Source organism: Mercenaria mercenaria, chromosome 16 (genome assembly GCF_021730395.1).
Source record: "Mercenaria mercenaria strain notata chromosome 16, MADL_Memer_1, whole genome shotgun sequence".
NCBI classification, from domain to species: Eukaryota; Metazoa; Mollusca; class Bivalvia; order Venerida; family Veneridae; genus Mercenaria; species Mercenaria mercenaria.
The window spans coordinates 50,005,013-50,028,221 of NC_069376.1; the positions used below are offsets into that span (position 1 = coordinate 50,005,013).

Genomic DNA, 23,209 nt, shown 5'->3' on the forward strand with positions numbered 1-23,209 from the left:
AGCTTAGAAAGTCTCAGTAGTATGTATATGTAAGAGGATTCCTGCGAATTGTTACTGTTTACACTGTCCAACGCAACTTCAAACGAAAATGACATGGTCATTTATTACACAAGTAGAACTATGAACATCTAACTTTCCTTCTAGTACATTTAAGGCTAGATGCATTTCTTTACTATTTACAGTGTGTTTTAAAAAAATACATTGTCATCAAAGTTAATGAATCATAGGAATGAATTTAAAGGTACAAGATGAGATATGGAGAATTATACATAAAGAGATGAAGCATTCTGCACTTCTGAATGCCAAGCAAAGTGTAGACTGGCATCAGTCGTTAGAGTCATTACCTGTAAAGCACTTGGCCATAAAATCCTCTCTGATACCACTTTCTCATAAAATTTACAATATCTCTAGCCTCTGTCTCTAACTGTTGAGATAAGCCACAGTAAAAGGGAGCTACAGAAAATTTGATATATATTTAAAAAAAAAAAAGATGGGAAACGTTTAATCTCAACAGACTGTGTAAGTCTAAGCAAAGTGAAGTGATGACAGGAAGGGATTAATTAGTACTCAGAAGCTAAAAAAGAAAAATGTAAGTTTGGATGATAGTATCAAAATAGAGGTCAAACCCTCCCTTAAAAAAACAACCTGTTTACTTTTTACCATAGACAACTACAGATAGGTTTGGGAGATGAGCTGCGGTAAAAAGAAAAAGGACAAATATTGCTTATAACAAAGAATCATTTATTTACAATCTGAAGCTTACGCAAATAAGTCTCAATGAGAAGCAGGCTCCTCTCTGGAAAACAATTGAGATGTCATATTATCTGAGCAAGTGACAAATTTGAAATAAAACAAGTACAGTATATTCATAGTTTTAAAATATGTTTTGATAAAAAAGAACGCTCTCAATCTATCTACCTTTAATGTAGCATACATGCACAAAAAGAAATTAATTTTTGTCAATAACAGAAAAATTCAAACTCCTTCAGCTAAATTTACAATGCGAATATGAAGGTGTTTGATTAATGCACGTCAGTAGGTGAAACTTTATATCACTCTTCCGTGAATAGTAATTAAATTAAGCTTACACTTTCACGGTGTCTGTCTCCGCCTCCAGTTCTTATGTATCTGCCTTCTTTTGCTACATGTTTTGATCCGAAAATTGTTAATCGTAAATGTCCAGTGCTTTTGAAAGCAATCATACACTGAACAGACACTAAACTTACACGCTTAACAACATCTGTTTTAGACTGGCGCTTGCTGCATTTTTGCGATTGTTTTGAATAAGCATAAAATACAAAAAGAAACTCCTAATGCCGCCCAACACGACAACATTTAATATGTTTTATGCTCATTTTGATTGAGCTTGTTTATGGACGGTAGCGGAGGACATGCTATCTTCCACGGTTGAACAGAACTCAACAATTGCACATGCTTAAATAGAAGTACTTAAAACAATTAAGAGACATCCACAGTGGTGAACTTGGAACCTTTAAGGATGGTCCCCAATTAAAACAATGGGCTTGCTGTAAACAGGAAAAAACAATGGGCAGAACTAAATGAAATGGAATTTAGAGAGGTGATGTGAGGCCAGGAGCCTTCATATCAACGAAACTGCCAAAACGACAAAAATATAAATCCAAGGGGTGAAAATATAAATCCAAGGGGTGATTAAACAGTACCCAAACTAATGAAAGCGGAAGCATTGGAACTACACAAGTCGAATTGGTCAATCTGAAAAATCAAACAGTACCACTAACACAACTGTATAATATAAAATCAGATGGTAGATCATTACTTAATACGATAAGCAGTACGTATTGAAATTTAGAGATGTTTCTGTGGTAAGTTTGACAATACAGGAAACTCGACTGGCTCTAACTACAAATGGCTCGAAAAAATTTCCACATGGCTTCCTAAATTCGAGCGAAAAAAATTTGACCGTACATGTATCAATGTCATAGGACACAAAATTAAAATTTTCTGTATTATTTTCAAGTTTTGTAGACACCGTTACATGTGTACATATGTTATATACAGGATTTATGTTCTTGTATGTCTACCTAGGTCTAGACATTTTTAATTTATCTTTCATAGCCATAACAAAGTATTTGGACTGGAGTGTGAACAATAACGGATATCCTAGAAGCTTAGTGATAGAATGTATCAAAGGATTTGCTAAAGAGTTTTGTAGACATTGACACAGCCTGAAAAATCAATAAAAGGCATGAATGACAAGTAACTGAAGCTTCCATGATCTCCGAAGGAAGTATGCATTATATATGAATTAACGCTAAAATCTGCATTGTAGGTTCAGGTTAAGAATATTATCCTCAATGAATTAATATATAATACAGAAGTTATCAATAAAGCCTAACATAACCCACTGAGGTTAAGTCTTCTCTTGAAACCAGCAGATTCGATTATACGCATTAAGCAAATAAGAAATTTAGTTTGATAAAATACACCATTGGATGACAGACACATTTAATAACAGTTCTCATATATTCAAAATAGTGCATATGCCTGTCAGCTCGATAATTGATCAACTGAATGAATAGGTATCAGAAGTTTTATGTATCACTTAGTTAAAATTGTTATTGATATATTTTAATTATGAAATCTACATTTTCCGGAATGCATGTCTCCTGAAGAATGTACACATGTACACATGTCTCAAAACACTGAAAACAGATTCTGAGCAGTTAGCTTGCCTTTAAGATCATCTGATAAGTAATATGTATGGTTATCGGGTTACTACAGAACAAACTTGTTTGTAAATAATTCATTCAGAGGTAAAAACGCAAACAAAGGAAATTAGCAAATATTTTCATTTCCAATGCTTGTTTAGTATTACAAGTACTTCATGCTGGCGATTCAAAATATGGCAGGTTCTCGTCAAAATGAATTATCATGGTTATATTTGGGCAATTTCTTGAATTTCCACCAAATTCAAATTTTCCAGGACAAGCATTTCTCGAAGGCCTTTCAATTTTTGTGAAACATATCTCGTTTATAAATGATCATAAAGTATTTAGTGGTATGTACATACTGTTCGTGCATGACCACACACATTATATCTGAAATTAAAACGGCTGTGATATGTATTTCATAATATAAAAAAATAATGTGGATATTCAGTAGGGTCTTGAAATCCTGAATTTATAAATACAAAATCAAAATATTTTCAGTACTTTCCGCTTGACAGAAGGGTCAATAAGTTGTGTTGGATTTGGTTTATTTATAGCGTTCAAACGAGAAATAATCTATCATTTTAGCAAAGTTTCAACATTACGTGTTTGATTATTTCTCCTTTAGCACGCTAAATGTCTGAAAAAAATCATATATGATACTTAAACAACTTATTGTGATACATTTTAAATATTGTTTTTATTGTTTTCAAGTCTCGATACTGTTAGCCCAAGTAATTATCAGTTATATGTTAGAAATATTTACCTTCAACCCTGTAGAAATAATAAGAATTAAAACGATATAAATTAGCAGAATAGAGCAGAATTCAAGTTTGCAGATGAAAGTTTGATAGTTAAGGTTACATTTTGAATATTAAATGAAGAAGTTACCAGTACCGCACTAGACTTAATTTAGAACTGCACTGCAATAAGAAATGCATGGCTGAATAAAGGGAGATCAATCTACTGGTTTTCTGAGTGTTTCTCCTATATTATGAACATACTTATGCTTCTTAAAGACATAATTTTGTACAAAAACATATAAACATACTCTAATAATTTCAGCGATCATGGGGTATTCCGTCATGCCCGTGAAAAAACAACAGTTGTTTCATTTCAGTAAAATGTAACAGACTATGAGAAATGGTTATACCATTCAATGAAACACTACCAATAATGATCTGGATCTCAGATGAATGTATGCCATTTCGTTAAAGTCTGCATTTCTCATACTTGTACACTTTGAAACCGAAATATGTTTCAATATCTATAGAAGTTAAGTGTTGGTTCTTTTATTTATTTATTTGGTTTGCAGTTAAATCAACATAATTAAGGTCATATTACGACCTTTCAAGGGTCTGATGGTGGAGGAATAGCCCAGTATCTAGGCATTGTTTCAGGCATACCTTCTGTAAGGAAAATGGATGAAGAAGCGAGGTTACAAACCAACATTGATGAGGGCAAAATGATCTGAAGTTAGCGACCTTAACCGCAACACAATTCCATAAATTCGCACAAAAAATAAATATATACATGTAACAAAGGGCCGCTTTATATACTTACCTACTAGTTACATTTAAGACGGAGGATAAATGTACGTTATTAAAATGATATCAATATAACAAAGGATGTTCCGTATAAAGCGGGTCGGCCATTTGAAATAGGGACACTGGCTTTTAATATAGATCTATAGGCGGTTGAGGGTAACAAACCTTGGACCATCAATATACTAGACTGTATTTATGAATAAATATTCATACTACTGAGCTAAGCCCAAAAACTAGTGGCAAAACTCTCTTTTGTATAAAAGCATACAAATTTGGTCAAATTCTATGGATCAGTTCAACGAATTACTCAAATAATAACAGTTAAAGCGTTCGTTATGTAAATGACTGAAAGTTCAACATCACGATGTCTCACACCGACAACAAATAAAAACCTTAGCTCACCATCATGTTCTTGCTTTACGATAACTATGCTGCAACCTCTTTAAATATGCTAGACTGTATTTATGAATAAATATTCCTACTACTGAGCTAAGGCCTCAGATAATAACAGTTAAAGCGTCCGTTATGTAAATGACTGAAAGTTCAACATCATGATGTCTCACACCGACAACAAATAGAAACTCCCCCTCCTAGGTTTCATTTTTTTTAAAGAAGCCTACTTGTTTATTTCTAGGTTTCATTTACATGAGTAACATCGAGTTGAATTTGCTTAACATATGGGTGAAACATTTCCACCGTTCGATCTTTGATGTTTTTTTTTCTTTTAAAGATAAGATAGAACGGTTCTGTAGTATATACGATATACAGTCTGAATTAATTGAGTAATTTTTCAATAATGCAAGGTACTGACCACTGTCCATAAATGTTGAATAATCTCATGTTGTACTTAAGGTAGTTCTGCACGTTACGATCGAAATTTTTTCTACAATGTAGAATTTGATTAAACTCTGATTTTTCAAAACTTCAGAATATACTAAGAAAATTCAGCAAATAAAAAAGATAGGGTCGTGTGCTTGATTTTTTGCTAGACTGATTTGAAAAATTTCGGCCTCATGCAAGTTTTCGTAATTGGAGTCTATGGGAAAATCGCAACTTTCATAACATTTTCGCGAATAGAAATTTTTCTACAATGTAGATTTTAATGAAACTTCTCCCAGTTGTAAATAAATATATGGCCTATAATAAGGTGAAATAAAATATATAGGTCCGTGTGCTTATTTTTGAGATATTTGGCTATGATTAAAGTGAACCGCCTATTTTAAGCTAATTTTAAGACCTTATTTTGAATTATTTAAAGTATCAGATATTTTAATATCATATATTAACTTTATAAAGATAATAACAGTGCCATTTTAATAAATTTACTCACTGGTTGCCATTAATTCATAAAATGATTTTCGTTTCCGTACGCCGAATCCAGGCATTATTCTACGTTTTCCGGATAAATGACGTTACGCCATGACTTCCGGTTTATCAAACGTGCAGAACTACCTTAATTAAGTAATGTGTAAAGAAATCTTCTGTTCTGTTCATGAAAAATGAATACAACTCGTGTAAATTTTTTAAATACAAATGTATCAGGTATATCCGTTAACACAAACAAACGCCAAGACTAAAGATACGGCGTCTAAAATGCCAATGGAAATACACATATCCTCAACTCATTTATTCCAAAAAAATAAATAAAATTTCGAAATGAATATAACGTTATATAAAAGAGATATAAAGCCATAGTTAATTATGCTAATGTGTCTTGACAATGTATGTTATTCGTTATCAGTTGTCCCAATTTATTCTGCTATATTGTTTGACTAATGTGAGATTGTTTACCTACATATTTAAAGTTGTGAACTTTTAGCGTAAAGAAATTGAACCACAGCGGATTGTTTTACACGTATTCTATATTTAACGTTGAAACGTTGATATTTTACATGTGTTTGTTAAAATTCTTCCTTCCTGGATATATAATAATGCTGTAGATTAGAGTGCAAATTTAACTCAAAACAAAAAGAGTATAGAATCAAAGCATTTGAAAGATATGGATTCAGAGACAGAAACGTACTCTTATTTCAAGTTTGCTATCGTGACAACTGTCTTTACTTTAAGGTAGTTATGCACAATATTTTATGAATAAATGGCAACCCGTGAGTAAATTTATCAAAGCGGCTACATTACTATCTTTCTAAAGCAACAAATAATGATTTTAAAATGTTTGACAAGTTCAGTAATTTCATATAATGTCTCAAAATCACCGTGTAATGCGCGGATCTCTTTAATCATGGGCAAATATCTCAAAACCAAGGACCTATGCATTTTATTTCATTTTATCATAGATCAAATATTTATTGAAGAATGTAAGAAGTTTCATGTGATTTTCCCATATACGTTTATTAAGAAAACTTGAGTGATTCCAGATTAGCAAAAAGTCAAACGCACGACACTATCTTTTCTGATATTTTTTCTAAAATGAGGGTTTCATCAAATTTTACCTTGTAGAAAAAATGATGCAAATGTGCAGAACTACCTTAAAAGCAGACGATGACTCGGCTATTTTATTACAAGAGACAATAGTTATCAAATAATGTCAAAAAGCTTTCTACCTTGATATTCTGTTTAGGGTATAATGTAACTTTAGTGTCACTAGATATAAAAATACTTTGAATAGCATTCCACTTTTAAATTCCCGTTATCAAGCTAAACAGATTTTTAAGGTAAAAGATTTTCGTGAGACATACAGATGAAAGAAATTTAATGTCTTCTGGACAGTTGTTGTAACAATATAAACATGGAAAAAATAATAGAAGGAAACACAATTTGTAAACTTCCACTACGACAGGCAACATCCATCAAAGGTGAGTAAAATGTTTATTCTGACACATATAAATATTGTAAATTATTTCGCATTAAAATATATATGGAATAATTTTCAATACAGCAAAGATATGATAATATGTTTTCTATGGATCGACGATTCGATATTAGTTAGCGTACATCACACACTCAAGACATATTAGGCTTTTTATTATCGAACGTTATATATTTCAGCCCTTTTTTATTTTAAATTTAAGAGAATTCATGTACAGCCTGTACTCAAACTGTATGTGATAGCAGAGAGTACCATGAACAGCAACATGCAGAGAAAGGAAGCGCCCATTTTGCAAAGACAACACCCTCCCACGTGAGATACTGTGGGGGAAATTTAAATGAAAACATATTGCCAGAAGAAGCTGTAAAGCTTACTGATGATTATGAAACTTCAAATGATGAAACAGCCAATGTGGATTTGAATGATAAACCACGTGAAGTTCATGAAAGGATAGTGACGATGGGAGCGGATACAACAAATGGATTCAGGTGGCGGGAAATGACGTGTGAACAGATTGCAATAATATTGGCTATTTATTTCACTTATTTAATCACCTGGCTAAATTTATCAATTCCGGCACCAATCTTTCCAAAAGAGGTACAATTTATGCATCTTTTTGAGCAAGAATAATTATAATTGAACTTTTATACATGAGAATGTAAATCTTAAACGATGGAGTACAGAGAAGGCGCGAAAATGTATTATTTGTTATTCTGTTACATTATTCGGACCATATACAAGCAGATACAGGCAGTTTATTTACAACATGAAACTGCTTAAATATTTGCAATTTCAGGCAAACAGAAAAGGTGTAAATGCAACGGTATCAGGATGGATATTTGGTGTGTTTGCGCTTGTACAGTTTATTGTTTCTCCATTTTATAGACGATTGGTAAGAATTTCAAGCAAACACAGCAAGATAATACTTCGATGAAAGGTCAATGCAAATGTTTCTTAGTTAGCGTTGATAATAGACGAACGTACGCTTGAATGAATACAACAAGTTATTTTCAATCAAACTCAAGTCATATTTATTTCCCTAGCGCATTTAGTCAAGGCCGATGCTGTTAGACAGTGTCAGTATAAGCTCATGTTATTTGTTGTTAAAACAACTGGAAAACTAAATATATTTGATAGAATATTTCTTTCTGTATCATAATTTGTATCCTTGAACTTACATAAAAGTTAAAGAGTTGAAAACATTGAGCACAACAAACACCGCCAGAGCCCCACATTGCAAAGACAGTCAGAGCTCCACATCGCAAGACAGCCAGAGCCCAACACCCAGAGCCAGAATTCTAAAAGCAATTTTATATTTAAACCAATGAAAATTATTGTAACAAAAGGTAAAATCATTTACATTAGATTTGAGAAGTTTATTTAAGAACATGTGTTGGCTTCACACATAATCAATTAAGAAAGCTAAGGTGTTTTGCTAACAATAGCCCATATGTAAAGTGCTAAAAGCAAAGCCTGTTTTATAATCTAATTGTTTACCAAGTGCTTAATTAAAATTTCTGACAAGTATACAGGAAATAATAAACATAATTATGTCAAAACGAATAATGTTAAAAAATAGAAAAGTCAATTTTAAATAATTCTTACTTAATTCACAAAATTTGAAATTAAGATAATAAAATTTTGATTTATTATCAGACATTTGTGAAAGAATTTCGCTGATTTTATAGCCAGGTTACGTATCCATCAACAGGTGCATTTCAGTTCTATGAAATATACTAAAACATGTGTGAGGAAAGTAGGGGTGGGGGAAGGGGAAGTAAAAGAGATTGGGCATAAATTTGTGAGGGTCATAAAAGGGGTATGAGAGGAAGAAGCACAAACAACATACAAGAAAATATACATATGATATGAAACTAAACAGACAAATCGCAAGTTGAAAATAGGGACACCGCCGTAGAACGACAAGTAACCTATATAAGATATACAGGGTGTTTAAGCGCAAATTGGGCATGCCAACCTCACCATACTCTTTTTTTCAACAGGCTTGATAAGACGATCAAATAAAATAACTCCTATCCGAGATAAGTCGGACATTGTGACAAAATATCAGACTGTAAATAAAGTAAAAAAAGAGTCAATCCGAGATTTTAGAACAAAAATGTGCTCAACTTGTCTAGGACACTTTTAAGAGCACGACCTGGCAAGTTGCAGGGTAAACATCCACATTGGATGAAGATTTAAAATATTATCATATATAGTCACGTATCAGCTCGGACCTGTAATAATGGAAATGGGATTGAGTTTAAAGTAAACAGAACATTTTCATTTTTAATTCTTTGTTAGTTTTATTGCTTTGTCTCAAGCCATTTAAAACATTATACATGTTTTGTAGATCTGTTCGTGTAAGTGAAGTCATATCTTAAATTGGTAATCAAATCATATTGACCTCTTTTAAATTGTTCTTTTCATGAAATTTGTCTTTCAAGTATAAGTTTCATACTGATATTACTATAATTATAACATATCACTCACTACTTAATTCACTATATTTGATTGTTTGTTGGCTAATGTATTATGTAGACAAATGGCTGGATAAGTTGACTGATTTAGAAACAAATGCATCAAATGCCGCTGTTGACACAAACTCAGCTTCTGATGATTATTTCGTCTTAGGAAGCTATGAAAAGGTCATTGGTTCTACTACTACTTCCATGTCTGTCTGTTCTCAATTATCAAAATTACGAAAGCTACTACGTTTATCTTATTACTTTAAGTCAGTAACGGTGCGATTTTACCAAGGTACCAATTTATTTCTTTAGAGGGTTTGAATAATTCAATCATTTTAGTTAACCTTTAGCCTGCTGGGGGCAAGTGATTTTGCCTTTGCGACCAGCGCAGTCTGCACTAATCGCCATTCAGTCAGTTTTATCTTTTTTTTGGCAAGCACCCCTTTTAACAGTTAATGGTACTGTCCAAATTGAAAGATGGGCAAGTTCATAATAGACATTTAGCAGGGTTAATAGTCTTTGTGATATTTGTATTTACAGTTGTCTAAATTTAGTTCTAGATCCTTGTTTGTTTTGGGATTGCTTGTCTGTGGAGGCTGTACAATAAGCTTTGGGTAAGTTTCCTGTTCTTCCCGTACAACAAAATATGTAGAAATGCTGTATGAGGTCTTACTACGTTAATCATTGATATTATTTGAAAATGACGAATGCTTAATAATTTAAAATAAAACTTTAATTTGATAAGTTTTATTTCATGTCTAATGTCTAACCGTGTAGTAAAGTTATTGATAAATACATGAAACTCTAAGTAAGGCTGACCTATGTTTATAAATGCCTCAGACAATTTGTAAGTCACAATTGTTTGACACTTCCCTTTATTCAAGCGTAAACCTACATAAAACTGTATATATATTATATGGGTTTTATTTGAAAACACGATATGCTATTTATTTCAGTCTTCTTAGCTTGATAGATACCACAGACGGCGTTGCTTTGTATATACTACTATGTTTTCTGGTGCGAATACTATTGGCTGTAGCGTCTTTAGTACTTAGCGGTACCGGACTTGTGATGCTAGTGCAGTACTTTCCTAACAATATAGCAACACTATTCGTAAGTACAATAGATCTTACTTTCAACAAAATTATAAAAATTGTCTTTGTAACCGTTAGTTTTGCATAACCGTTAGTTTTGTACGAATAATGTGTACGAATATATTTAAGAAATGATTTATAACAAAACACTGTTTTAACACTATGTATACACGATGGGCGATTATAAGCCGGACGTAATAATTTCACGAGGGCGCAGACTGTTTTGCTATAAATTATTTCCATTCTAATATGTCTTTTATTGTAAAATTTACAGAATAATCTCTGCCCTTCCCAAAGTAATCAATTTGTCCGATTGTGGGATTAATGATGGTAACAAATTGTTTAGTTTTGTGAAAAAATCTGCTAATATGTATATGTGTATTAAAAAATGATCCATTGAAAAATAGACCACAATAGAGCCAACTGATACTGGAATCAGTTAAATTTTAAGAGATTATGAAATATGCAACACCATTCACGCCAAAAGCAATGACTTCAACGAAACAGTTTTTAGTAACATTGAATGAACACATTGGTCCCAAATGACAAGAAAATATTGTTACACCGCTCCACCGCTCATTATACTTAAAACAACATTTGTGCTAAGAAGGACGTCCTGTAACTATTCCGCATGGCTTTAAGCTATTTAAGCATTCAGAAGGGTATAAAAAATAACATTTTGATTTTTGTTAAACTTATACCCAATGTGACCAACATTATTGAAGAAAACATATAATTGCTGACTGTGCAAACCGATAACTAGGACAATGTCCTTTAATTTAGTCATTTCAGCATCTAAAGTTTGCTAGCAACAGCTTTGATTTTTGACATAAATTATATGGTCAAGGCAGTAAAAGCAGTATTTAGAGGTTGCGATTTCGCAGCAGTGCGGGTATGTGTACATGTACTAATTTCGCAGCTGTGCGGGTATGTGTACATGTACTAATTTCGCAGATGTGCGGGTATGTGTACATGTACTAATTTCGTTAGCGTCTGAGTTGTCATTATTTAGATTTTATGTTGCGTCTAATGTCACAAGGACACAATTATAGATCATTTAATGACTTTCAAGCTTTTCACGGTGGAGGAAGACTCCGTGTGCTCCTCCGTGCATTGTTTCATCATAGAAAGGAACCTGTGTAGAACCACTGAACTTCTATAGGCCAGCTGGTTGGCTTATCATTTAGAACATTGCAAGATATTTACATAACATTACAAGTTTTAATCTTGTAGATTTATAAAATAATACACTCAAACATTAGTTTTTTCTTAAATAAAATCATTTTTTGGTGTTCAAATGCGAAGAAATTATATCAGGAGGGCCCATTTCGAGTGATATATTAATAATACGTATTTGAACGACAGTCGTTTTATTGAAGAGGAAATCACTCTCTGAAATTTATTATTTCGATTCTAACACGTTATCAAGGAAATTATCTACATAACTGACACCACCCTTCAAAGATTTGCCTGCTTTGTGTAGTGTTTTTATCTGGCGCACCGCTATGACGTTTGACGCTATGGCGTTATAATTGTTACTTATAGACTGTGATTTTGTTGCATAATTACACGCAGTTTCAGTCTTGTTTAGTAAGAAAATATATCGGGTCCTGTTAGAATTACCATTAGCGCGCAGAGTAATTCTTTATGTGTAACAATTTGGCCTACGCTTATTATCATAAATAGGAATTAGCTCCACGTATGTGTACTTGTAAATATATGAAATGTCAGAATAACAAGAAATTACCTACATTAATGCGTGCTTGTACATGTATGCAATGTCAATTTATCTTTTGCCTTTAGGAGAAAACTTTAAACGAAAACCCATTGTTTCAAACTTATTTTCCGATTACAGGGTATCGGGGAGATTTTCACCGGAATGGGATTAGTGGCAGGTCCCGCACTAGGTGGATTCCTATATACTGTAAGCATTTTAACTTCAAAAGCAAAATTGTAAATATAAACAAATAAAGTATGATATATTAACAAAAACTAAATAAGGTAAGACAGTAACATATGTCAAATTTGTAGACATGAAGTGCACACTGTTTCATACAGATAAAGATCATATAATGAAACAAATACTACCTCAACGTATGATTTGAAAGAACATATTTACAAAAGTGACACTAGTTCAAAGCAGCAGCACTCTGTCTGCATTGATAATTACAGATATAAATGCAGTGCTCAGAATAGCAAATAGTTCGCATACACAACTTCCTGAGTGGTACTCTAAGTTGAATACATCCCATTTGATTATTTTTGTTCAAATTACCTGACATATATTAAAGGCATTTTATGATATTTATTTCCCTTGGTCTGTCAATAGACATAAACGTTATAAATATCTTGTAATAACATATTATCAAAATATCTTTTATTAACAGTATGCAATCTTAATGGAATTCTAAATCAATCTATTATTGTTCATATTTTTCTTAATCTTGACATGTTTAACGTTTCAAGACTAAAGTTTAACCTTGTTTCTGACATTTCCAACAAAATGAAATTATATGGTAACATGAGTTAGACAACGTCATAAAGTTACAGTAATCGTTTACAGACTGGTGGATATATTTTACCATTTGCTACATTAGGAACTATCGCAATATTAGCTGTACCTTTCTACTGGCTATTCGTTCCACAACAGAACGGTAAGGCATCATTTAAAGAACATTTCAGTTTGTTTTAGATAATTGATTATCCGTAACTTTGAGTATAAAAGGCCTTCTATGAATCAATAAGCTTTTAACTTATTTTGACGTATCTTCTAAATCTGTGAATTAATCGACGCAAAATGCTCGATCAACTATTAATTGAGGTTATAAGCAGTATATCAGGTAACGAATTATTTTGATGATCCTAAATATTAGTCATTTAACCCTTATCATGCTGGACACGACTGATTCTGCCTTTGCGACCAGTGTAAGATCTGCATTGTTCGCTATTCAATCACTATCTTAGTATCTTTTTGGTAAGCACCCCTTTTAACAGTTAATGGTACTGTCCAAATTACCTCATTATAGAAATTCACTAGTTATTAAATTTTGCAAGATTTGACACGCGATAGTTAACTCTTAAGAAAAAACAGAAATGTATACTAAATGTGAACTAAAATCCCTTTGTTACGCGTTTAACCCCAACATAGAACAGGAATATATTTTACTGTGTCGATTGGATACATCTTTTAACATTTGTAACTTACTCTGTAAAGTATTGCTACCATGCAAGCAATTATTACATGTTCCGCGTAGTTGTTTGCTATTTTTGCTGACAGCTTTGTCTTCTGAACACAAAGATTCTTCAAACGAGCAATTGGTTAGTTTCCCTTACGTTTGTTAAATTAAATGTACTTGCTGGTACAGGCTCTATGGGTAGTGTAGTTTGTAGTATTTCTTTATTTTAAATAATAAGTGATGGCATCATTAACCAGGGGGTTTGAACATCTATATGCAGTCCGTTAGGGCGTACCATGTAAGGCTTTATTACTGGTATTCGGCAACAGGGGTAAAATGGCTCCGTGTGTGGGGGGTGGGGGGCAGGGTGTGGTCTTGACTGTTTGTTTAAATAAAGTTGTTGTTGTTGTTGTTGTTCTTCTTCTTCTTATTATTATTATTGTGTACCACACCGTTGAATATATCATTGTATAGAAATAGACGTTTAATCAAATTATTCAGTTTCAGTTATTCAGTTTCAGTTTTAAGAAACGTCAGAATTCGTTGACGAACGCTGACTTGCGTACTCAATCACGGTCATAAGACATTCAATCATGATTCGTTTATAATATTTTCTTTCTCAAACTATTGTTGACTTGTCAATTCTTGCCTGTGCTTCAAATGGTCATACTTTCAGACCTGTGACATTTTTGGAATTCAGTATCTTTTCATTTGTTTACGATCATTTTACTCATAAAATATCAGCATAAGTAGTATATCTTTACAATTTTTCTTCGAAGGCGTTGAAATGTATATTCAAGCATTTAGTACTGTGATATTTATCTGCAGGACTAAATACTCCGTGTTTCATTAACAGTCTACATTGTCACCGTTTTTCAGTGACACCTGCTGTCGAAGACGTGGAGCTGTCAATGTTAAAGTTGCTTTTACACCCAAAATCAATTGTAAACACGATAGTTATTGTCCTTTTGGCAGTATCATGGACTGTCCTGGAACCGACACTTGAGCCTCATCTAAGAGAGGTGTGATTTGTCAAGTTATATATGATATATCGAATTTGTATATGCTCAGAGAGTAAGAGAGAGAAAGCGGGTGGGAGGGAAAGCGGGAAAGAGACAGAGTTGCGAAAATAAAAATATAACAAAATAAACAAATAAGGAATTTTGGTATAATGCATTTGCATATAGCGGCACTTTTTATTGATATTCATTAACAATTACATTTCTATCCTCAGTACTTAACATATATGAATCAATGTCTTTCTTACTATCTTTCATGACATTTTGTTTTTGACTTTTCACAACGAAGTGAGGCTTCCATGCCCGAGTGATTAAGGTTGCTGACTTCGAATCAGTTGTCACAAACGGAACCTTGCTTTTGTTGTAGAATTATTTCACGTTTGGAAGCAATCCAGCTAGCTTACGGAAGTTTGGCGGTTCTACCCTGGTACTCACGCATGAAATAATGCACATCAAAAGCTGAAAAATGACCTGTTGTTGTGTCGGCGGCGTGATGAACCAAACACATTCAACATTATAAGAGCTTAAATACTCTCAGCAACTGATAATGTTTTTTTTCAGCATGACATTCAGCCTGAAATAGTTGGAATAATGTTCCTTGTCATGGGAGCATTTTACAGCACAACATCTCCTATCTGGGGACGACTAGCAGACAGAATGGTAAGTGATATTAATCTGATGTTTGCAGCAAGAGGGCCATGATGGCCCTATATCGCTCACATGAGTTTAGTTGCTTGCTTCAACAGTTACAAGTTTTTCCTAAATAAATCCAGGCAAGAATTGTGCATGTTTTTTTGTTTTTTTAAATTAGTAGGCAAACATTTTTGAAAGTTTTGGGTTTTGACTATCATCAAAATACGTTTTCATGGGCAGCATTAAACTGCAGTAAATTTAGGCACTATTTTTATCCCCCTTACCTTGATTACATCCCTCCCTACCCCCCGACCCCCTCCCCCCCCCCCCCCAAAAAAAAAAAAAAAAAAAAAAATTCCTTATTTAAATTTTTTTAAACAAACTTCATATACATGTTCACCACTATGAGGTTATGGGGACCATCAAGTTTCAGACAGATTGCCCAAGTAACGCCAGAGTTATGGCCCTTAGAAGTTCCCAGTGTTAACTATATAGGGTACTATAGATCTATAGATATGGCAATTTCTGCATCATAACTTTTGATATATTTGACCTTGAACTATGAAACTTCAACAGAATTTAGAGCACTATAATGTGGTTGTGCACACACAATTTCGAACGGGTTTCTTTTGTAACTTTAGAGTTATTGCCCTTTAATTTTCTAAAAATCCACATATTTGTACATAACAAATTTACCATTTGGCAGAATTTCATTAAATTTCTTTCATTCTTTTCTGTGAACATTTATTGTAAACATGTGAAGTTGCGCACCCACACCTGGTCACCCACTTGCCTTGGTCACACCCCCTCCCCCCCCCCCCCCCCCCCCCCCCCTTCCAAAATAAATATTTTTTTTTTTCATTTCTTATTTTAGATTTTTTTCAAACCTTCCATGATTATTTATCAACATGCAAGTTGTACCATTCCCCCACCTCACTCCTCCACCCAGTCATGCCCACCACTGATCATGCATGCTCTGCCCCCCACCCCCCACCCCCAACTTTACCCTTTTACCCTTTTTTTCATTTTTAATTTTCCATCAATATTTAAAATCAACATGTGAAATTTTGTTTCCTCTCCCGTTCCCCCGCCCCCCCCCCCCCCCCCCCCCCCTAAAAAATAAATATATTAAGTTGTGGCTGCACAAACCTTGTCCTCAGCCATGTTCAAGATATCTTACCTGTGTTCTCTTAAGAACATCTGTTATTTTAAGTTCAAATGTACATGAACTTGTTAAACAGCAACACCTGGTGCCAAACCACTCAAAGACAATATTTCGTTCCAGTTAAACTTCAAGCTCACATTTCAATTAACTGCATTTAATTTTAAAAGCTAAACTTACTACAGTAAGCATATCCCATTCAAAATAAATTCTTTAGTCAGGATCAAAGTATCATATTTTAATATGTACTATTTTATTAAACATTTGTTTTCTGTTAAATTGATTTTGACTAATGAAATTATTTGCTTCTTATTAACATCCTTAATTTTTTGCCGGATATATTTTTTGCCATTCCTCACCACAAACCCTTTCGGCGGGGGATACCAATTTATCGAATTTACTTGTTGTTCTAGTTTTCGTTGAAACTTTAAAAGCTATCAAAGTGTCGTTTTTTTTAATAAGCATAAAGAAAATACAAATGTAAAAGAACTTATGCATTTTCTCTTGAAAAATTGTTTTTACATGAAGTTTTACGGGTATTTCTTCTCTTGCTGGATATATAAATATTAATTTAACAGACGGAAACACAGATAGCAGAGCATTTCTGGATTTAGGAGAGTAAGTGTCAATTGCAAATGCCTCTTTTCCTTTAAAAATAAAATGCTAGGGATGTTTTAAGTCATTTAAATTAGCCAGAAAATAAAATAAGAAATGACGAACATCGGTCCTACATTGCTTTATTTTTGTTCTAATTGCAGACTGAAAATAGAATTATGATTGTCATCGGTTTAATACTACTTACCCTTGGTTTACTTTGGTTAGGGCCTTCACCGCTTCTTCCATTTTCCGTGAAATATGAGTGAGTATATTTAGCATTTCTCATGATAGAGCGAATTGTCACTTGAAACACTTGTGCGTGTCCTGTGTGTGAACATCTGACCGCCTAATGAACTTTTCCATCATATATTCTGTACTCTTTTTTGAAGTCACTTAATTTAAGGGATATTCATGGTGTAACACTTAAAATGAACTTAACAACTATGTTTTGGGTCTCTTGTATGGAACGCCGTAATTGTCTTATGTTAGATGAATACGAGGTTTCTTCTTCATTAGAGTAGTATCTTCTCAAGATCTTTTAATGTCTTGTTAATTACTGTGTTATCATGTTGAGTTGCAATGCTATCATGTCTAATGTATGTTCTATTTTGTCAGGGTGACGTATTATGTTGTTAAACGGCCGTCTTTTTTTTTCTCAAAACAAAATGCTATCATGTCCACTTAACAAAATGTCTTGTCTGAGTGACGTTCTATTTGGTTTAAGGACCATACTATTTTCTCAAAGTAACAAGCTATCGTGTTCAGTGTGCATACTATCTTCTCAGAGTGACTTACTATTTTGTCAAACGACCATGACATGATAGCATGTTACTTTGAGAAAATAGGATGGTCGTTTAACAAAATAGTACGTCACTCTGACAAGATAGTATATACACTGGACATGATAGCATGTTACTTTGAAAAAAATATGATGGCAGTTTGACATACTAGTATTCCACTCTGACAAGATAGTATGTTACTTTGAGAAAATAGGATTGTCTTTTAACAAAATGGTACCTCACTTTGACAAGATAGTATGTTTACTGGACAAGATAGCATGTTACTTTGAAACAATAGGATTGTCTTTTAACAAAATGGTTCGTCACTTTGACAAGATTGTATGTTCACTGGACAATATAGCATGTTACTTTGAGAAAAAAGAATAGTCGTTTAACAAAATAGTATGTCGCTCTGACAAGACAGTATGTTAACTGCACAAGATAGTATGTTAGTTTGAGGAAATAGGATGATCGCTTTACAAAAATGGTATGTCAATCTGACAAGATAGTATATGCACTGGACATAATAGGATGTTACTTTGAGAAAGTTTGACGGTCGTTTGACAAAATAGTCCATCACTCCGACAAGAAAGTATGTTACTTTTAGAAAACACAGTAGGATGGTCGTTTAACAAAATAGTACGTCATTCTGACAAGATAGAATATACACCGGCCATGATAGCATATGATGGTTGTTAAACAAAATAGTACGCCAATCTAACAAAATAATATATACACTGGACATGACAGTATGTTCCTTTCAGAAAATAGGATGGTCGGTTCACTCGAGATGATAGCATGTTGCTTTATGAAAATAGGATGGTCTTTTAAGAAAACAATACGTCACTCTGACAAAATACTACATACGTTAGACATGATAGCATTGCAAGTCAACATGATTACACAACAATCAACAAGACACTACAGGATCTAGAGATAATACTACTCCAAATAAAGAAGACACCTCGTATTCATCTAACATAAGCCGGCTCTGGCGTTCCATACTCTTGGAGTATAAATTTGAGTATTATGTTAAATTTGTTTAAACGAACTGCACAAGCACTGTTAAACTGAAATTGGGTGAGAGTGAGAGAAGGCTTTCTAAATGATTTGGTCAAAGTCATCATTATACCTTCAAAATGATTTAAGTCTTAACTTAACTATTTTATAATATCTGCTGCACAAGAACTATCCAATAGGACTTGACACAGATACTTCACTGAACTGTTTCCTTAACAGTGTAACCATTTGAACGCACAGAGAGATTTTCGGTTCCAAAGACAAGATCCACTTTGTTTTCCTGAATGACTTATATTTGTCTATAATTTATTAAAATTATTACTAATTCACCAAGGGTACACTTATGAGCAAACTTGATAGCACTCTCGCGGTAGCAGTTTACATTATTCAATAATGCTTATTCCCAAAACGTTTACATTGTCAAAAAGAATAACGATGATTCCTTGATGGAGGCTATACAAAAATGCTCCCTATCAGTTAGAAACATTCATTTACATTAATTTATAAAATCTTATTCTGCATAACAACCCGTATATATTCCTCGATACACAGCTAATAATATTTTGTTACACACGGATCTATTCTTGAGTATAGTATATTTGAAATTATTGACGTCTCAGCCATATTGTAAGTACAGAGATTTAAAATACATATGCAATAACGAGACATATCATTAATTCTAGATTTGTATGGTATACCGCCATATCTCTGGGAATAATTGGAACAGCTTATGGTATATGTGTTGTACCCACATATAGTATATATATTAGAGTCCTCAGGTAAGCAGTGTTTACAGCGTTTTTCTTCCTTTTATCTTTTATCTACAATGAATGGATATGCCAGGTACCGAAATATTAAATGAATGCGTTGTATCTATTTAAAAAAATTGCAACATTTTATTTACCTTACACATTTTTTTCCTTTCAGAGAAATATATTATCCACAAAATAACTCATCCTACGGAATGGTGTCAGGTCTATTTTTATCTATGTATTCGTTAGGGTAAGTGTTACAAATATAAAAATATCTTAGAAAAATGTGCGGCAGCTCTTCACTATAAACGTCAGTTAAGTCTAAGAATTATTTATATTGAAATAGTTAAATATTAATACAATATCTTACATTTTAAATAATGGCTTTACATAAATGGCATTGTGCCTGGTGCCAAATGGTACTGTAGTGAGTTAGAATACTGGCGTGATTTCTGACAATACAATTAATACTCGGTGTTTTACAGCAATTTTATTGGTCCAAGTCTTGGAGGGTTCTTGTTTGATTGTATCGGGTTTGAATGGCTGGTTACCAGTATTGCTGTGGCATGCTTATTCACGGTAAGAAAGACTATAATATTTGGTAGACTATTCCAAAACAATTTTAGATAGAAACCTCAGAGGAATTAAGAAAGGCACATACCCTATATTTAAACAGAAGATGAATTGCCTCTTTACTATATGGATAGTTTCTCATACTACGCGATGGTTTTATATCTGACCTTAATGCAATGATTTGCTAAATAATTTGTGCCTAGGTTTTCAGCTGCAATTGTTTTTGTTTTTATCTAAAAACACAAGTTAACAAAGTGGGTGTGAACGGGAAAAACAGACAGTGTGTGGATATTGTAACTCATAAACAAACACAATAAAACAAAAGTAAATAGTATTTTATAATATTTTGCACTTAATTCGGTGTTAGAAGCGTTGTATATTTTAGTACCTGACATGCACACTCAAAGTAATTTACTATAAGTTAGATCCTTTTAGTGCTCTTCGCTACACTATTGTTCGGTACCTTGACTCAACGTGACTATTTGCTCATGTATTTTGGATATGGAGTTCATTTAATGATATTTAGCAAAAGGTCCGTCCAAGATACTGTTAGGGAGGTGTGATGACCATTTCATTTCATCGCATGAGCAAACTCAGACAAGTTTGCAGCGCTATTAGCATGTCTGTTACGTTTGGGATCTTAAAGGTAATATGTGTAGAGTTCTGCTCAAGTATATACTATGGTGGATGACGGGCGTTGTATATTTAGTTACCCTTTAAGAAAACGACCGCTATAAATTGGCTCGGGTATGGTCTGTTTTATTTACGTAAATGTGTCTACATTGCATTGTTTACATATTGATTACTAGGCGCGGGGCAACACATTACAATATCGCATTTTATTGAAAACATGTTGCCTTTTTTAATTTCAGGGCCTTCTTATTTTAGTGATTCTGCTGGTGGAGAAGAAATGTCATCAATAATAAGTGTTATAGAATGACAAAATAATACCATCGGTTTTAAAGTTTGTTATTTGGCAAACATGTTAGGAACATCTTTGATTGATATATCATTTTTATATTAAATGAAAAAAAAAATAGAACATCAGTCTTAAGCTTATTCTTATATCGATTTTGAAATAATCCACGATTCAGTTTCTAGCCATCATGAAACAGAAATATTTTCGAATGTACATTGTGAAACAATCGAAACTGCCTTTCTCAGACGAATCCGATTAAAATTACTGGAGAATTGCATTTTGAAATAGATCAGACGTTGGGGCCTCCGTGGCTGAGTGGTTAAGTTCGCTGACTTCAAATCACTTGCCCCTCATCGATGTTGGTTCGAGCCTCACTCGGGGCGTTGAATTCTTCACGTGAGGAAGCTGTCCAGCTGTCTTACGGAAGGTCGGTGGTTCTACCCAGGTACCCGCTCGTGATGAAATAATGCACGGAGGGGCACCTGGGGTCTTCCTCCACCATCAAAGCTGGAACATCGCCATATGACCTATGATTGTGTCGATGCGACGTTAAACCCAGCCAAAAAAAAAAAGGATCGGAAGTTAGAAATGGGTAAATTTACTGTCATCTATGTTAAGCACCCAATGTTATATTACTTTTCCAGTATCGGTATATGAGATGTAAAAGTACCAGTGAATAGAATAATCTGACTATAGACCTCTGTTTTCTTAGTAGAGGTTTGCAAAGCAAAGGAATCTCTAGGTATTCCGATGAGTTTGTTGTATTTTAATTACAATGCTTTATTTAGATGCCTTTATCACTAACATACAACAATAGCTGAGAAAAATACGCCGTCACCTGTGTGTCATTGTTTTACAAAGTACCTAACATCACATTTATAATTAGCATATATTTTAACTTCAAACGTTTAAGTGATATAAAGCTACAGTAACATGAAAGAAAATTGTGGTATTTGGTTATTTGTTCTTATGACAAGTGATAATCATCTTAATACAAACTCCAAAATTATCAAGCTGTTAGTTCCCTGGATATTCTCTTCACATGAAAGTTAAGAATTTAACAAACGAAATATAAGTTCTATGCATTCGGTTATTACAAATCTACTGAAATACTGAATAGGAATACAATTTCAGTACTAGATCAATGACAAATCAATATGTACGTAAGTAAGACTTTGTTTTGATAAAACAGCAATTAAACACCTCAAAAATGACTAAAATCATAGTTTTGCCAGACATGTTGGCTATACGTCAAATGTTCGCTATACAGTTCATAGATAACCCAGACACTAGTAATTTTTAGGAGAATTTTATTTTGATTACAATTCGTTTCATTTGACAGAACCAGCTTTTTGAGAATTGCTGAGTCCCAACATAATAAAAACAAACATCTTTAAAATCTAGACTTTGAATATATGTTATTATGAGAGGGATCCATAAAGCAAGATTTTTGCATAAACTGTCCGTAGTTTAAGATACCTAAGATCAGGGCCGTCGCCGTCTTTTTCAAAGTGATCCGGCCATGATATTCCAGTGACGTTCCCAGAGTCCCGAAGGCACGAGAAGGGGAGAGCACGAGAGGAGGGGCGTCCCCTCTCCTCTTACGCCCCCAAATTAAGGAGGGTTCGGGGAACCTCCCCAAGAAAATGTTTCAAAATAATTATGATGCCCAGAGATGAGTTTTTATGCAATTATTTATCTAAAATCGGTCGAAGTCTGAGCCTGAGTCCGTAGAATCTACTCTATATAATCAAACGTACAGTCTATGTGCTACAAGATCGACATACAAATGCCTGATTGCTTCCATGCACAGATGGCAAAACGTGAGTTCCTTAGATTCATCATAATGTAGCCATGCGCTATTCTCTAACCACGCGGACTGAAAACTTCTCTTTCTGACCGAAGCAGTATTGCGGAAGCTTACAGACGTTAGGTTTATTTGGAACCGATGGT

General features: G+C 33.6%; 1 protein-coding gene across 1 annotated transcript; it reads left to right on the forward strand.

Annotated features, from left to right (window-relative positions):
• Positions 1–6,028: 6,028 nt before the first annotated feature.
• On the forward strand, positions 6,029–21,936 carry LOC123541579 (MFS-type transporter SLC18B1-like). The gene is made up of 14 exons (XM_053525936.1): positions 6,029–7,050; positions 7,267–7,661; positions 7,861–7,956; positions 10,073–10,146; positions 10,489–10,645; positions 12,482–12,550; positions 13,190–13,280; positions 14,682–14,824; positions 15,383–15,481; positions 17,375–17,475; positions 19,696–19,791; positions 19,940–20,014; positions 20,250–20,343; positions 21,901–21,936. Exons 1-14 carry the CDS (start codon positions 6,984–6,986, stop codon positions 21,934–21,936), a joined length of 1,593 nt encoding a protein of 530 aa, XP_053381911.1. The 5' UTR covers positions 6,029–6,983.
• Positions 21,937–23,209: the final 1,273 nt, after the last annotated feature.

Excerpts from the sequence above, each read along its gene's own strand:
- LOC123541579 (XM_053525936.1), top strand. The coding sequence starts at position 6,984 with ATGGAAAAAATAATAGAAGGAAACACAATTTGTAAACTTCCACTACGA. Across the intron at positions 7,662-7,860 it reads CACCAATCTTTCCAAAAGAG|GCAAACAGAAAAGGTGTAAA; the intron begins GTACAATTTATG and ends TTGCAATTTCAG. Across the intron at positions 20,015-20,249 it reads TTATCTATGTATTCGTTAGG|CAATTTTATTGGTCCAAGTC; the intron begins GTAAGTGTTACA and ends GGTGTTTTACAG.